General features: G+C 43.5%; 1 protein-coding gene across 1 annotated transcript; it reads left to right on the top strand.

The window, feature by feature from the left end:
* Positions 1 to 236: 236 nt before the first annotated feature.
* On the top strand, positions 237 to 14,598 carry T265_11219 (hypothetical protein; the record flags this gene model as incomplete). The annotated part of the gene is made up of 6 exons (XM_009177818.1): positions 237 to 319; positions 684 to 812; positions 3,512 to 3,600; positions 4,369 to 4,664; positions 12,035 to 12,180; positions 14,348 to 14,598. The coding sequence occupies 6 exons, from the start codon at positions 237 to 239 to the stop codon at positions 14,475 to 14,477; spliced, it is 873 nt and encodes a 290-aa protein (XP_009176082.1).
* Between the last annotated feature and the right edge of the window lie 2,182 nt (positions 14,599 to 16,780).

Genomic DNA, 16,780 nt, shown 5'->3' with positions numbered 1-16,780 from the left:
ACTCGGATACAAAGGGGCGTTCGTCAACTAGCAATGCTCCAACCATCTTTAGTTTTCTTCTAGCGAATCTCTCGGTTTCGATGTTTCCAGGCAACTCGGAGACTGCGCCTGCCTGATGAGCCTCAAGAAGGGCGAAACCGGTCATGGACTGTCGAGAAGTTTTCGGCAACCTTATGAGTAGTACATTAGAAAATACATATGTATCGCCTCGAATCGAATATCATAGCGGCTGAAACATGAGGCGGCCTGGTGCGGCACATTCAGTTGCCTGGAAACATCGAAACCGAGAGATTTGGGTCCAGGTGCAACCTTATGAGGAGTGCATTACAAAATATATAGTTACTGAATGCTTCGTAGCATATGGTCTATTATGTATCAACAAGGCTTTATTTGACAGCCATTTTTATCAGAGTCGTGGCTCATTGTACTTTACTTTCTCAGAAGCAGGAGTGTTCAGTCCGCATGAGGAGATTCTTCTCAATGTTTAGGGTAAACATCGGGGAAGTCTGACGATACCGGAGACGAAAATAATTATCATTATTCTTGAATGATGCCTAAAGAACATCGCGTGAACTGTCCACTTTTAACATTCGGGTAGTGTTGGGCTATAGTAAAGTACCACATAGTTTGCACCACCTTTTTGGTTTTTTATTCCATGTGGTTTTTATTATTGGCATTTATAGGACCGTTAACCGAGGAACCTTTCGAACCTTGACTGATGTGGTCAAAATCCGTGGACTGCGTGGCTTGTATCTCGGACTTGCTCCAAATGTGATCGGTTCCAGTGGTTCATGGGGTCTGTACTTTCTGCTGTAAGTATCCAAGCGTTCCAAAGATTATCCTTTTAAGCTTCATCATTGTCTCTGTAAGATACTCTTCGTTAATTCTTCCATGTTGAGTTGGCTATCAAAAGCTCGGAAACTTCACGTGATAATTTTATTGTTGTACGTGGCTCTCCCAGTGGTGCACTGGTTGATGTTGCTATCGGGGGATGCAGGGCTGTTGGTAAAGATTAGTCGCATTGTCTCCTCCTCTGGGAGGTTGCCAATCAAATAGCCATCATAACGAGAACTCTGTGACTGAAAGGTGGATGGCGCTGTCCCACCCAAGGGCAAGCTTGCCATACTGCGGATCATCCACTGATAGCTGAATGTCTAAGTATTCTCAGTGCTATCTACAGGCTGCACATATTTTGTTTCCGGACGAAAAGCCTCATCTTTTATTCACAAGACTTGATTCTTACGACTACATTTTTAAGCTCAATCGAAAATGGTTGCATCCACCATTAATAATGATATTCACGGCGACATATTTCCAGTAAATCACAAGCCGTTCCAACCAAGGAACTCATTGGAAACGTCTTGTAATTCTACGAATAATTACAGCGGGTCATATATGAAGCTTAAGTTGCAAACCATCCGGCCATCTGCCAACACGCTGCTAACCTACGATGCGCCACCAACTGCTATGTAGTGACGAAACGTTTGTATCCAAATCGCCCATCTCAGTGAACACAACAGTCGTAGCTATACCATCCCCTCGACAATCGAACACTTGACCAACATGGTAGTAGACATCAAATTTTGTCCAGACTAAGCATGCCTTTAAAATCGATGAAGATGCCAAGTTCTTCGCGCTTCCCCATGTAGCCGGGGGTTTCCTCGTGTCCCAACACCAGAGTTCTGCTGTGCTGGTATCCAAATAAAGGTCGTGGTAGGTGGTCGTCCTTGGACTTCTCGGAAATTCATGAATGTCTGATCAGTTTCGCGCTCCGTTTTGAGTCCGTAGAACTTCTTGCAGGCCCATTATTGTTTCATCTTATCCGTTGAAGAGGATTACTCGGATACAAAGGGGCGTTCGTCAACTAGCAATGCTCCAACCATCTTTAGTTTTCTTCTAGCGGATCCAAGACTTCATCTTTTTGACTTTGGCTGAGCTTCTTCCTAGGGCTCATTCATCTTAAAACTTATTCTGCTTTGAGAATTCGTTCCACATAATTCAATGTAGAGTTATTGTGCGGGGTTCTCAAAGACTTCACAATGAAGTACAATTTTCACTCCTTACTGCGATCATTAGTTCTCGATCTCTGATGACAGTCCAGTGCATTTTCAAGGAACCCTCGGAAGAAAAAACGACCGAAGTTTTAGAATGCGTCATTCAGTTGATGGCATTAGAATGGGATTTCAGTCCTTTTGGTTCCTAACCCAGGAGTAATCTTCGCTGGAAAATGTCGTTTTCTGTCGATCAACCGAAATAGAGAAGCTATCCAATGTCATAAATTTGAAGCGATCATTTTCTGTTTTCTTCAGTAACGCACCGCCTGCGAATTCTCAGGGAATGAAAGTTCACTCTCTAGTGTTCTAGGGCTAAAATTACACTGGAACTCATGCTGGAAAAGGGATGTTTTCGTCGCATTTTTTCGCATTGACGGGCAACATCATTAGTAAGCTGGTGAAGCAGTGTCTAGGCACCTATTGAGTGCTCTCAGTACGCCGTCAAACCGTAGTCAGCTACAAGCGTCTCGTGCAGTCCCTGTTTCGCTGCCGTACAACCATATTTTTTTGATGACGGGCAACATCATTAGTAAGCTGGTGAAGCAGTGTCTAGGCACCTATTGAGTGCTCTCAGTACGCCGTCAAACCGTAGTCAGCTACAAGCGTCTCGTGCAGTCCATGTTTCGCTGCCGTACAACCATGATTTATTTGAAGGCCTTTTTGTGAAGAACATAACAAAAGTGGACGAGGAAGTGACTTAGTTTTTTTTAACACCCTCCAGAACCAATCACAGATTCAAATCCGGAGGCGATTGTACGACTGGTATCGGCTTCGTCGATAGTCTTTTATGTACTTGTAATTAAGTATTTTGTCAGTCCAGCAGTTGTGTTCCATATTGTGCACAGGACCGCATTGCCGTTCGCTTAGTCCATTGCTATCGGTAGATGGGAACCCCAACAAAGTAAACATTGTCATTGGTACTCCGTTGTTGATCCACTTGCTTTCGATATCCCACTTTTGAAAACCTGTTGTATCGTGTAGAAGTCCTCTAATAGCTACAGGCAAAAAGACCACTCCCTCGATAGGACACTACTCACAAGGTTGCTGAAATCTCTTCGATAGGCCCTACTACTTTTGCCCCTCTTGTGGCTCATCAGGTAGTTATAACCCCACAGTTCCTATCAATAGTTGAATACCAACTCATTTGCAAATTACCTAATGAGTGGTGCGTCCTTTTGCGAAAATATGCTGCAATAACTCGAATATCGTGGCAGTGGAAACATGAGGCGACCTGTGTGGACACATTCAGTCGACTAATATCACAAACGAGGGATTCATTTGAATCTTCCATCAACATCAGGGTAGTTCTTAAGCGAGTGTTTTTCGGCGAAAAGTAGCACTTCTGATGGGTAGTTTAAGTGTTTTGGACACTAGTCACATTCTTTTTACTATATTTGGTGAAGCCTGTTGCTTAGAGATTGCCTTTGTGTCCACTCATCGCCATCAACTTGTTTTAGCTATGCAGCACTGAGAAGTTCTTTACAAAAAGGAGACGCCACCAAACCTCTTACTGCTCTGGAATACTTTGGCTGTGGTGCGCTAGCCGGTAAGTTATGTTATTTTCTCGCTCTTTAGGCTAGGCCTCATAAAGTTCAGCGCCCTTTTGCTTCTTGTCAACATCAAGTATCTGACGGTTTCCCTAAAATTCACTCTTCCGCTTAGCTAGCTTCAACCTTTCGTGGTTAGACAACACACTCAGGTTTTCGAAACTCCGATTGTCACTGCATTTTCCTATCCTAAAACCTGACAGTTTATGTCTTAGTCCACAGCCTTCACCAGTTACCGTTGGTTCGAAACACCTAGGTGCACCAAAATCCGACAGTTTAAGGATTCTAGTTGCAGTGGGTATATTGACGCGAATTTTTTTGGAATTGGTAGATCCGCTGGATTATTGGGGGCGAATAGCCAACAGTGTAGACATTCAAGATACATTTACTCACAATGCACAATGTTTTTTTCTCAGCAGCGTTGGACAATTACTCTGAAACGTAGTTCCGCTCATCTCCTCCAGAATCGCCTGATATCAGCTCGGTGTGGGATTACGCCTGTATCACAACAGGCACGGACGAGAGATTGAGTGCAATATCTCGACAATCTCAAATGAATCAGCAGTTCCTATTAGCCATTTAGGTGATAAACTCAGTGCATCTCCGCTAAGCACTGGCGTGGCTGTGTGACCTCTTTTATGTGTACATCGCTTTTACTCAATACCGCGATACAGCCACGATGGAAGATAGGCTATGTAGTTGCTGGCATTTAGGAACTATGGCTTCGTGCTACTCCCCGCTTGCACTTTTCTTCCTCCGTTTCTTAGGTTCGCTAACTTTGACAGTCATGAATCCTATATGGGTTATCAAAACACGCCTCTGTCTTCAATACGAGCAACCCGCATCTCGTCATTCGGTCCAACCTAGCATCTCGCTACGAACCCTGTCCACCTGGGAGGCTCTAACAAACTTGTGGCGATATGAGGGTATCACTGGGCTCTACAAAGGCTACCTCCCTGGTTTGGTGGGCGTCAGTCACGGAGCCATACAGTTTATGTTGTACGAGAAGATACGCAATGCTTACAACGAACGTTGTCGACATCGGCCAGTGAATGCCAAATTGGTAAGATATTGTCTCAAATCTATCATTGCAGTTCCAAGTACTGGAAACGCGTGTCGAATACAGACTCGCCCTCGCTTTCGATATGTTGATACTGGTACACAACAGGGACCTGATGGAGTGGAAATCATCGAGAAGGCAAACCTTTCAGGGGGTGGCAGTCAAGTGTCGTGATTTTACAACGAGGCAGATGGTCTTCGAAAAGATAGCATTGAGTTGTTCCACTTGGCTATTAGATTGTGGATTGTAGGCAGCGGTGTGACTAGTTGCAACGTTTTTGTCGAATAAAAACTGTTTGAGTTGAGTTGACATGAACGTAGAACGGTGATCCGAGTGAATATAAGCGGGCATACCGAACAGTGACTCAAACAACGGCACAAGGATAAGCAGAAGGAAATCGGGAGTACTCGTTAATGATTTTTAAGGGGCACCTGTACGAGTGTTTGATGGAAGTGGGCCTTTAAGGTCAATACTAAGGCGTTCAAAAGGTTGTGTAGCTTTGATAAGCTGGTCACAAAAAGAGTGACAAAATTTTGGTTTGAGTTCGGAGCATGTGGAACGGTTAGAGACCATACGTGGGATATCATTGACTGAAAAGGCAAGGTTCTTAGAACGAACAAAATGTGCAAAGCTTGTGACCTTGGGATGGCACACTTTGCTATCAATCTCTTGAAGTTTTCCTATCGCAACACTGTCGGAACAAAGATTACGAGACAGGACATTTGTAGCGCGTTCGTCCATTCCTGGACCATATACGACTTCGTAGTTGTACTCCCCTTCCCAATTCCATTTTCCACCGTCCAATCTTATCATTCTTCATTTTGCTCTTCTTTTGGTTCCTGTACATAAAAGCGACCAAACATTGATCCGTAATCAGTTTAAAATGTCTCTCGAAGAGATAGTGGCGCCATTTCCAGGTCGCTTCGACGATAGCATATGCTTCTTTTTTCGATAGCAGAATGTTTTTTCTCGTTTGTGGTCAAGCTCCTGGAGAAAAACGCGCCTGGCCGGTTACCCTGACTCAGAGATGCACCAAAAGCGATGTCCGACGCATCAGTTTCGACGACGAGAGGGATGTAAAGATTGTCGCATTTTCCAGTTGCTGCTTAAAGTTCTCAAATACTGTTCAGAAACTCCGGGAGTGGAAATATTTTGTTAACCAAAAAATGAATTTTGTCCGAAAACGGCGGTATTTACTGTGAGTAGCAGGCGATTTTCCGTTCTCTGGAATTGGGGATTTTCTTATATGGCGCGCACGTTCTGGGTCAAGTTTGATAATATCTTTTGGGACTTTGTAACCCAGAAGAGTAAGCTCTTCAGTCGCGAAGCTACTTTTTATGTCGTTCAAGGTAATGTATGTTTTAGCGACGTCGAGAAAATTTCTAACATGACCGCCGTGTTCAACTCTCGTTTTACCGCATACATAAACTTTATCAATGTAGGCGAATTTGTCTTTCACCTGTTCGGTATTGTTGATACTGTCTAACGTTCGTTGGGAGCACCACCCCCGTTTCTCACTCCCAAAGGAATGAGTCGAAACTGGTGTAGGTTCCCGCCGGCAATGTAATAAACGGCGGTATTTACTGTGAGTAGCAGGCGATTTTCCGTTCTCTGGAATTGGGGATTTTCTTATATGGCGCGCACGTTCTGGGTCAAGTTTGATAATATCTTTTGGGACTTTGTAACCCAGAAGAGTAAGCTCTTCAGTCGCGAAGCTACTTTTTATGTCGTTCAAGGTAATGTATGTTTTAGCGACGTCGAGAAAATTTCTAACATGACCGCCGTGTTCAACTCTCGTTTTACCGCATACATAAACTTTATCAATGTAGGCGAATTTGTCTTTCACCTGTTCGGTATTGTTGATACTGTCTAACGTTCGTTGGGAGCACCACCCCCGTTTCTCACTCCCAAAGGAATGAGTCGAAACTGGTGTAGGTTCCCGCCGGCTTCGAATGTAATAAACGGCTTACCTGACTTGACTGTTGGAACCTGATGGTCTGCACTCTGTAGGTCTGTGAACTGCAGGCGGTATAGCATGCGATGATTTCTATAGTAAGATCCAGTCTTTTTAAAGGATGTGTCAACTTATGTAAAGCGATTGATGACGACTGTTTCGAATGAACGTGCGTCTCTTTTGGTTAGTATTGTGCTTTACGAACACTTGCGCTCTCCATGAAGAATTGGATGCTTCAATTATGCCATCGGTGGGCATTCGGTCTGCTTCGGTTAGTATGACTTGTTCGTCTTACAGTGTATGACGACGAGATTTCATGGTGATTGGTTTGCAATTCGCAACAAGATTCGTGAATAAGGATGGGGATTCCAGTTTTGCGGATGCTACACCATTGGCCACCGAATAAAATTTCAACTTCATCACTTTACCCCAAGAAGTCGTCCGAGGGTGACCTATGCACAGAGGCTCGGTAATACACAAGGTTTGAACTGTTCGTTTGTAGCATCCTTGCACTGAATGGACACAAGGCAATAACCTTTGGTAGAAGAGTGTATCGTAATGAAATAAAAAAGATAAGCATTCAGCTGTCGCAACTTTTCGGTACCTAGCTGCCATGCCACCCGATGGAAGCACGAGGGCTGGAATACTACCAGATTGCTCAAGCCTAGGCAGGGGAGTCGAGATGAAGAGGTCGGGTTGGAACCACGGACCTTCCGGCCAGTAAATTTGTGCCCTAACCACTGAAGCATCTCGCACCCTGAGTGTATTGTAGACGCCATTATTATCACAGAATCCTACGGAAATAGCTTCCATTTATGATTTTGTAGGATTGATGAAGAAACTAAACTGCTGGGGCTGCCGTTATCAACAACACTGTTGATCAAAATATCTGTTGTGGTTTTAGATAGGCGACTGGGCCAGAGGTAGGGAATAACGAAGAGATTGTGGAGTCTTGAGCTGAACTCATGCGATACTTCAAGGTTTTCGACCTACAGATGCGTTGAAAATGCTCTATTTTCTCACAACTTTTGCAAACTGATTCTTTGGCAAGACACCTAATACAAGGATGCTTGGGATTTCCACTAAAGTAACATGTTTGTTTTCGAAAAAGTTTGGTGACAATCGGTAGATTTATTGCTGGGCAACGTTTCGCTTTTGACACAAAAGCTTCGTCAGGCCAAGTGACTGGGTTCCGAGGTTGATCGAGATTTAAGGTGGAAGGAGAATCAATCAGCTAAGTCAAGCTAAATCTCTGTTGGGTGTCAGCCGAGGGACTTTAGTGTGTTGGAGTGGTTGAACAAGTGTTGAGTCGGTGGGGAAACCCACGTGTGTTTGGGTCCAGCCCAGGGTCTAGTTCTTCTGGTTCGGTTCGTTTGATGGTTCCTCTTGAACTTCGTTTGAATCTTCTGTTAGTCTGTGTGGGTGAGGTAGTGCTAAGGAAGCTGTGTAAGAGGGATGCTGTGACCTTTGGTCGGGTTGGGATTCCCACCCCACCCCCCGTTTTTCCCCTAATGATCCTAAGTGGATTGACAACCACACAGTCACGTAGTCAAATATTTTCCACGTGATTAATATGTTTGTTGTTTAGCAGCAGAAACCGTTGTTTCGACGTTAACAGAGGACTAATGGGTAGGCACAGAACAAGTAACGGATTGTCGGTATACTTATGATCGTGATTGTTTTTGTGAAAGTTCGAGAACTTGTACGGTTCCGTGCGCTTTGTCAAAGTCCCACTCACGTCATGTCAGCAGTTTCTCCCGAATGGTGCCTGACTGCAGTCCGATTATCAAGGCATCCCGGACTGCTTTGTTCATATGTTCCACAGCATATACTGCCTTGAATTTAATCTTTGGTGGCTGACCGAACTGGTCAATATCTTGACCAGATTCTTGCTTTTATGTAGCTGAGAGGTGGCGTGCTTATACGATATTTTTTTCGTTTGAATGAGTTTTTTTAAGAAGGTTATAGCAGAACCGTATTCGCTACATTTTGCAATGATATATGAGACCTTCAGGCTTGGTTGTGTTAATGTAAGCTTTGAAAGTACGGGTCCAATGAGTCCATTGTTTCGGGACATCTGGTGAATAAAGATCAGCATAAAAAATTATAGTTCAGGGAATATGATCCATTTATTTGTTAGACGATTAAATTGTTAGGAGTGTCAAGTGGTCTCCGGTCGAGATTAGAAGGAAGACAGAATAGAAGGGCATAATAGTCTATAATGGTAGTGAATTTAATCTTTGGTGGCTGACCGAACTGGTCAATATCTTGACCAGATTCTTGCTTTTATGTAGCTGAGAGGTGGCGTGCTTATACGATATTTTTTTCGTTTGAATGAGTTTTTTTAAGAAGGTTATAGCAGAACCGTATTCGCTACATTTTGCAATGATATATGAGACCTTCAGGCTTGGTTGTGTTAATGTAAGCTTTGAAAGTACGGGTCCAATGAGTCCATTGTTTCGGGACATCTGGTGAATAAAGATCAGCATAAAAAATTATAGTTCAGGGAATATGATCCATTTATTTGTTAGACGATTAAATTGTTAGGAGTGTCAAGTGGTCTCCGGTCGAGATTAGAAGGAAGACAGAATAGAAGGGCATAATAGTCTAATAATGGTAGTATATGAACCGAAAATATAGAGTAAAAATTACCAGTTGGTGAGATATTTAAATTGTGGTTCATGTTGTCCTGGAAGTCGATCCCACTGATGATGCCTTATTTTGAAATGAGACTCAGGCGTGTTTATTTTAATACTGAGGAACCTTATAGCTTGTCGTTTTTCGTAAGGGTTTCTCCGCTCCGTGTCGTTACCCTTCCTTTTTCTACTCTTTACTGAGGTTTTATTTCATCATGGTCATACAGTGGTTAAGCACCGCTATATCTTACTGGTGTAATGCTGTCAAGGATGATGGTGAACCATGGTGAAGAGTGGCATTCTGTCGAGAAAAATGAATCTTTTGTGTTCAGACCGTTTTGCCCACTTCTCCCGTTCTTACCGCGTCCAGTTATAGTTGGAGGTCATCAGTGTCGAATTAGTAGCACACTGATAGCAATAGTTTGTTGCAGCACGCGTGTAAGTCAAGATTATTTTGAATTGGGGCTGAACCTATTGTAAGCATTTGGCTTCACGTACTTGTATCTATATGGAACGAAAAAGTGCATTGCCTATCAGTTTTAGACCAGTCCATGTTGTGCCGACTAGCCGAGGTGTTCAAACGGTCTCGTGTCAGACTTATCAAAGTGCATTGATATTGGCACTATAATCATACTGTAAATGTGTCGTAAGTGGCTAACAATCCTTGTTTTTCCTACACAGTAATTCAAGTCTTTCTCCATGCAGTGTACAGATGCGCCGTCCAGGTGCACGCAGATTTTGTCGCCCAGTTTCAACATGTAGATTGGCATAGATCAGACCCTCAAACCCTGGTTTAATACCATTTGATCAGGTATATGTAATCTCTTCTCACCTATGTCACGGCGTGCGACAGTCTTCCGGCTCGTCCCTCTAAGGTTATCACGTCTCCAGCGATCCTAAGATTTTCGATGACAACCTTACCAGTGTCCGTAAAAGCGGAATACCCAATTTTACACCCCACTATCTGAAGGCGACATACCCTCACTTGTAGAAAGGTTTGGTATTGCCTATTACCTGGTTCTTTTGAAAGGATACTGTTATCCCATCCCACGCTTCACCCTCTCGGAGCACCATCGTCAGCAGGACCAAGCATATGTGCGTCAGTTACAAGACTGATCAGTTGACCAGAAGTTGATACTTCCTTAGTCTTACATAAATGATCGGTGTAAATTTCTGTCCTCTCTCCGTTCGTCCTATTCTGGCTCTAATAGTGTCTTCAACTCGCTTGTTCAAAAGAAGGGTCAATGCTTCAGCCTAACCAGCGGCTTCAACCTGTTTTCTACTACCCACCACTTCAGCTAGAGCTGATCCTCAATGCTTTTTTTCGACAAACAACTCCTGGTCCACACTGTACCCTCTTTATTTTGCTCAGTATCTGTGCTCCAGGACTCGGTCCAATTATGCTTTACCTCCTCTGCCTTTTCCTCTCCTTTGTTCGTCCCTCCTCCCCAGAAAAGGTACGTCCATCCACAAGCTTAACCGTTTACATAACCCTAAGAAATATTGGCTCAGCTCCATTACTCCTACTTCGTTCAGTGTTCGAGGATAAGTCTTGACCAGACAACAACCTGAACGGTTTCAGTTGCTACTGCTCTATTGGTGAACTGCTGTATTCACCCATGGTCGTATGCCATTCACTTGTTTGGTGAAACCAAATTGATATTCCCTGATTTCCCGAAGCCTCTCAATCAAGTATGATACAATAACTGGAATGCCACACTGGTGATTTACAGGTTGCACTCTATCTCGGCGAACTAGGTTGGAGGATTCCTGCTTAACCATATGTTTAATTTACACTTTGATGGTGCTCTTTTGGATCAGTGGCTTCAATGTAGACATTTTCCAAAGTTCTGTTATTCCGCCACACCTCTCCCTTTGTTTATTTACTTTATTATTTCCTCTGCCTCCGTGTGCATTCACACCGTATGGGATTCAATCCTCATCTTCTTATTCCCTGCATGGATCAGTAAAGACCGTGTGCATACCAACAGCACATTGAATGCTTGCTTATCTTACAAACATTAATGTTAAGGGCTGCTTTCACTCCCGCACATCTTTCCCTCTTTTTCTCCATTCCCTCGCTAATCTTCCTTTATGCACTCTAACCCTGTCCCTCAGCCATTCCGCTGCTCACTTGTTCGTCTAACCTCTTCAGCCAATCTCAGCTGGTCCTCGTATCTGAACTCTATTGCAACCCAGATTTCCAGAAATTCTAGTATTATTTCTGATCTCTTGAATATTTCTCTCCCTCCTAACATCGTTTATGAGTATCCCAGGTACTCCCATTTTGTTTAGTTTGGTACTTATTCCACATACCTTTGTTTCCAAGTTATACACAGTGAAAACTTGTGTGCCTCATTATCTCCCCTCTCTCCTCTCAAATTTGTGACCTATTCTCCTCGCCTTTTCATTGGAGAACGTTCCGCTGAACTCATTTCTGCTTCCCTCCAACAATCGCTCACCCGTCCGACAAACCTTTGTCACTAAACTGAAGTACCTTTCATATTTAATAGAAGACTGCTCGTCTTCGGAATTCCATTCCGCTGTCTGTTTCGAAATCTTCGGGTGCTGTAGTATTGAAACCTCGGTAAACTCCATAGTTTTAGACTATCCGTGCACCGTTTATTCGTGTATTTTTCAGTACTCCGTTGGCTGTTCACTGTTTGGTATCCATCATTCCAACTGGCGTATGATTGTGAACAACTCATGCAACATGGATTGTTTTGACACCCTTGAAATTCCCAATTTCATCCCCCCTTTTTATGCTTTTGTTTCTCCATCAGACATCGTGGGAGTATTTTACTTTCGCTTGTTTGTCCAAGTTGGCCGCCACATCGCTAACATACCCGTATCAAGTTGTTCGAACTCGCCTACAAGATCAGCATCGGCAACAGCGCGGGGTCATACAGATCATTCAAACGATGTACAGGTATGTGAAAATATCTACGAGACGCACACACTTGACACGTTTCCTTGGCTCCTTCTGCAGTATTTCTCCCTTAGATCCAGTTTTCAGAATCATAGGGAGCTTTTTTACCCTTATACTGCGAGCTTTTTCCATTCCTCCAAAGTACGGTTGAGGAAATATTATTCACCATCAAGAACTGAAGCTGGTTTGTTTACATACGTCATCATCATCATCATCATCATCATCATCGGCAGCATTACATTAATGTTCTACACTGATGCTTCGCCGCAGTACAACCATGGTTTATTTGAAAGCCTTATTGTGAGAAAAAAAGGTATAAAGGTGGACGGGGAATAGACTTTGTCCTAGCTTACTACAATCAACCCTCCACGAAATTATTCAGACAATCTGCATAGAAACTGACAACAAGAACACCAGTAACATCGACTAACAGCCATATCTTGTAGTCTTAACCGTTTGTGTGACTGCACTGCTCTGCTTGAGGACTACTGACCAAAATATGTTCACGGTCTTGCCACTGCTCAGATGCTATCCGGGCGGATCCTTTGATCCAAATAAAAATTATCGAATAAATCTCTGAGCGATTTCGCTATCATCATCATCATCATCCTCGGCAGCATGACATCAGTGTTCAACACCGATGCTTCACTGCCGTTTTCGCTACTGATACCATGACGGAATCCACCCAGCCCTAATTACAGATTCGTTGTGGGATGTACTCACATCACACCCCGCTTAACCGTTCTTTCCCTGTCTACTTTAAATAGGGAAGCACTAAGCTCGCTTGTTGCTCTTGTTTCAGCTCATTAGCAATGCACGTACTGGCCATACCGGTACTCGAATCCCGGTCGTTTGACGTCCGCCGTGAACTTGTTACCATTATCATACCAGCACACGCTAAACGCATCTACTTTACCACATCTAAACAGGCCAAGGCGTTCACTTTCGGGTTTCGACAAACCAATTCCATCGGTCAAGCGCGGACATGTCCGGCCATTCAGACGTGGTAAATCTTGTGCATCAAGTGTGTGTTTACGTCGTGGTGACAAGTTCGTCTGTTGCCCCGAGTTCGTGCGCTAGCCAAGAATATGCGTTGGTGACTTATTTAGTCGCGCTTGTTCAGGTTTCCGTCGGAAGCACCGATGACCAAAAATATTTCTAGTGGCACCGTTCGAAGTCCCACTCCATAACCACTGTTTTATTTTTTATCGGCGTGGCTTCTTAACTTGAATCTCCATGCCCCTACTGAGAATGTCTTATGTGGTCTGTCAGGTCGAAAACTGTTTCCGTAACTCCACAGGAATTACTCGGAAGCTGATGAAAAACATCTCAGTGGATACTATCTATTTTGCTGGTGGTAAAATAAGCTTGTTGAGTTTAGACCCAACCGGGCCTGTACGATCAATGCATCTAAAAGTCAAATGGTTCTTTTGTCGGATCTTGAGTCCAAAGTAGAAGCTCCAATATGCACCTTTTTATTATTCCATGCCTTAGCAGATTCACCCAACTGAATTCCTCGACTTCCCAATTTTAAGTGTATTCCTGTTCTTTCGCGAAGCCTCAATTCGCCGGATCACTTTAAAAGCGACTGCTGTGGAGAATTGCCGGTTTATTAAAAAGACCACGAAATATTTCTGGCGTTTAGCCCAGTTTCGCAGATCAGGAACACAATTCAGAGATAATCTCATTTATCGTATTTTGAGTATCGCTAATTAACATGGTCTGATCCTTGTAGTGAGCGTAAGGAATAGATTTAACAAAAATGGAGAACTTAACTTGGAGGAGCTAAGTGACGCAGCCCCTCCCCTATATCGAACAGATTCGTCCAGCGATTTGTTGTTCGTGAATTCAACGAAGCGGCACATTCGGAAACTCAATTCGAGTGACTACCTTATTTTAGTACACTACGACTGGTTCGTGGACGAAGAACGCACAGGTACGCAACGGCTCCCGGTTTTTCAACCTTGTTTGGGGTGACTACGGCTCAAGATATCCACCATTTCACATTACTTATCACCAGCTTGTTAACGATGAATAATGCTAACTCCGTTCTAAATCAGCAGATTTATTAGTAAGGGATGGGTAACGTAACCTGAATATATTATTCGTCGTTTTAGCTCCGTTATGCATATTTGATCAATCTAATGGTGTTTCTTTTCTCTTTCAGGTATGAAGGCCTACTTAGCTTTTACAAAGGCTTGACCCCCAATCTACTTCGTGTAACTCCGGCTTGTGCTGTTACTTTTGTTGTGTACGAACAGATGATAGCAGTACTAAACAAGTCTTTCCATGCTTGAATTTAGAGCTCGTAAGGCATTTTGCAGCCTTTTTCACAATGGCAGATTCGTTTTCCATCGCGTACGTCGCCTCCTCTGATTATTAGGGTCCTTTTGTCCTAATACATCTTTTCAATCGCAGCGTGTTTCTTGTTAACTAGGATGATCCTTTTATTCATTCCGCTCAAGTACAAGACGGCCACGATGTATCACCCTGAGTCGGGTGACCAGGGTGTACTTGATACTGCGGGTGCAGCCAAGACCCATGCAAGTTCGACGGGCTCGTCACTCCTAGTAGATGAACTAACAAGAAAAGACTCTGGTGTGAGAAGGGGAAATATGCGAAACTGGATACGTAATGCGTCAACAATTGTCTGTTTCCGCCTACCCACTGTTGTATGCACCAATCAAGGCAATTTGATTTCTGATTTGACGCAACCGCCGATTAGGCATGACCTTTTTCAACTATTAGTCCTGTTTGTACGTGGATTGAGATGCTGTCAGTTGTCCAGACCTACACACGACGATCGGTGTCATCAGCCAGAGTTTTTGGCTCATCCGGCTGGATGTAATGCGTGGGTGGAACCTGTCGTAGTCTTTCGAAGAGTTTTCAACAGCCTTAGAAGTAGCTTCTCTCTTTAAAATATAGTGCGATATCTCGAATATTGTACCAACTGGAGCAGTTGAGGGATATAATTAACGAGAGATTCATGTGTCTCCCGTAAACCCATATTGGTGTGCAAATGTGTGTGCATTTTCGGAATTTCGTACAACTTGGGTTCAAGTAGGACATAAGGTTGCGGGGAACTGGGAGAGTGCGCCTACTTAATGAAGCAACCTCGTTAGTAGATTTTTATGTCAATAAGATCCAGTCTTCGTGGTGGGGTACGCATACCCAACCACAGTGTAGAAGTATTAGGGCTTTTGTGTGTTATTTACATTTCGATGTATCATATCCAAGAGGAGGCCGCGAGTGTCTAGATTGGGATTGAGGGTTCTATGAGGATGTCAACGACAAATTTAAGGTGCAATCTTGTCCATATCCTCGGATGTCGTGATAATGGGAAATGGTCAGACTATAATACCCTTTAGTGACAAATAATGATATGGAGATCTTGGAAGATGTTTAGAACGTCATTACATATGGGAGGCCATTTACATCAACGCTATCTTCAAGGCCGACGATAAACATCGGTCACTCCCCATCCAGGTATGCAAAAGGCCACAGAGCAGGTTGCACTGCGTGACATCTCAACAGAAGTATCTGCTATTGAGAACATACCAACGACCAACCTGTTTATTCAGGTTGGTCCCAGTTCTGCCACAAAAACATGACAGGGTCAATCATAAGACCTCTGTTGTGCAACCCAGTCCTTTATCCCTACATCCGATTTCCTAGGTGAACAAGTTCTAGTGAAGAGGCTTAACTCTGCTGGTTACTCAGCTTCCCCCTCGACCGGCTACGGTGACCTTTCACTTCGCTCCTTATACGCGAAATCAGTGAACCAAACATCTTTAGCCTATGGCATCGGTGCACGCTAGTGTACTGTTTCCGTTCCCTGCACCCTTGGCTTTTGAACTTACAGTTTTAAGTACTCCAGCGATTTTTTTATTCCGTCAGTCAGGATCTTTTGCAATCAAAGACAATAAATATCCCTTATTCGTCTATCATGACGAATTTTCAGACAGACCTTTCACTCAGAATGCAGGTGTATGTTTAGATAAACAGTGGGCATGCTGAAACTGACCAGTAACCTGAGGGGAAACATGATCGAATTAGCCAGACGGAAATTTTCCACGATGGAAAACATCCTGTAAATATTAGTGCCAGATATTCTGAAAGATTATAATAATAATAAATCGTAGTTCAGCTGTAACGCCCTTCCGGCGCATAGCTGCCATGCCACCCGAAGGAAGCACGATGGCTGGGATATTAAGTTGCCTAAGCCTAGACAGAGGTCGGGTTCGAACCATGAAGCTTCCAACTACTAAATTCGCGCTCCAATAACAGCCATTTCGCCCCTTCTGAAGGATTACTACAAGATAAAGATGCACAGAGCTTTTGCATGCTGACGCACAATAGGCGTTTCGGGAGGCATTTTATCATGTCTAAATGTACTGGTTGGGATATCGCCAAATATTAGCTCAGTACTTTCCGTGCAGTCATTCGTATGTTTATCAGTTAAGGTATACACCAGTGAACTAAGGGGTTACCAGGTACGGTGGTAAGTGTAAAATTCGAAAAATTCGTCATATGAAATCCTCAAATTTTGAAAAGAATTAATCAACTTGTTCATGCCATTTCAATTTAGGAGTAATAACAC

Source organism: Opisthorchis viverrini (assembly GCF_000715545.1).
Source record: "Opisthorchis viverrini unplaced genomic scaffold opera_v5_469, whole genome shotgun sequence".
Taxonomy (NCBI): domain Eukaryota; kingdom Metazoa; phylum Platyhelminthes; class Trematoda; order Opisthorchiida; family Opisthorchiidae; genus Opisthorchis; species Opisthorchis viverrini.
Note: the sequence above shows the minus strand (reverse complement) of the source record. Positions and strands in the feature narration are given on the sequence as shown.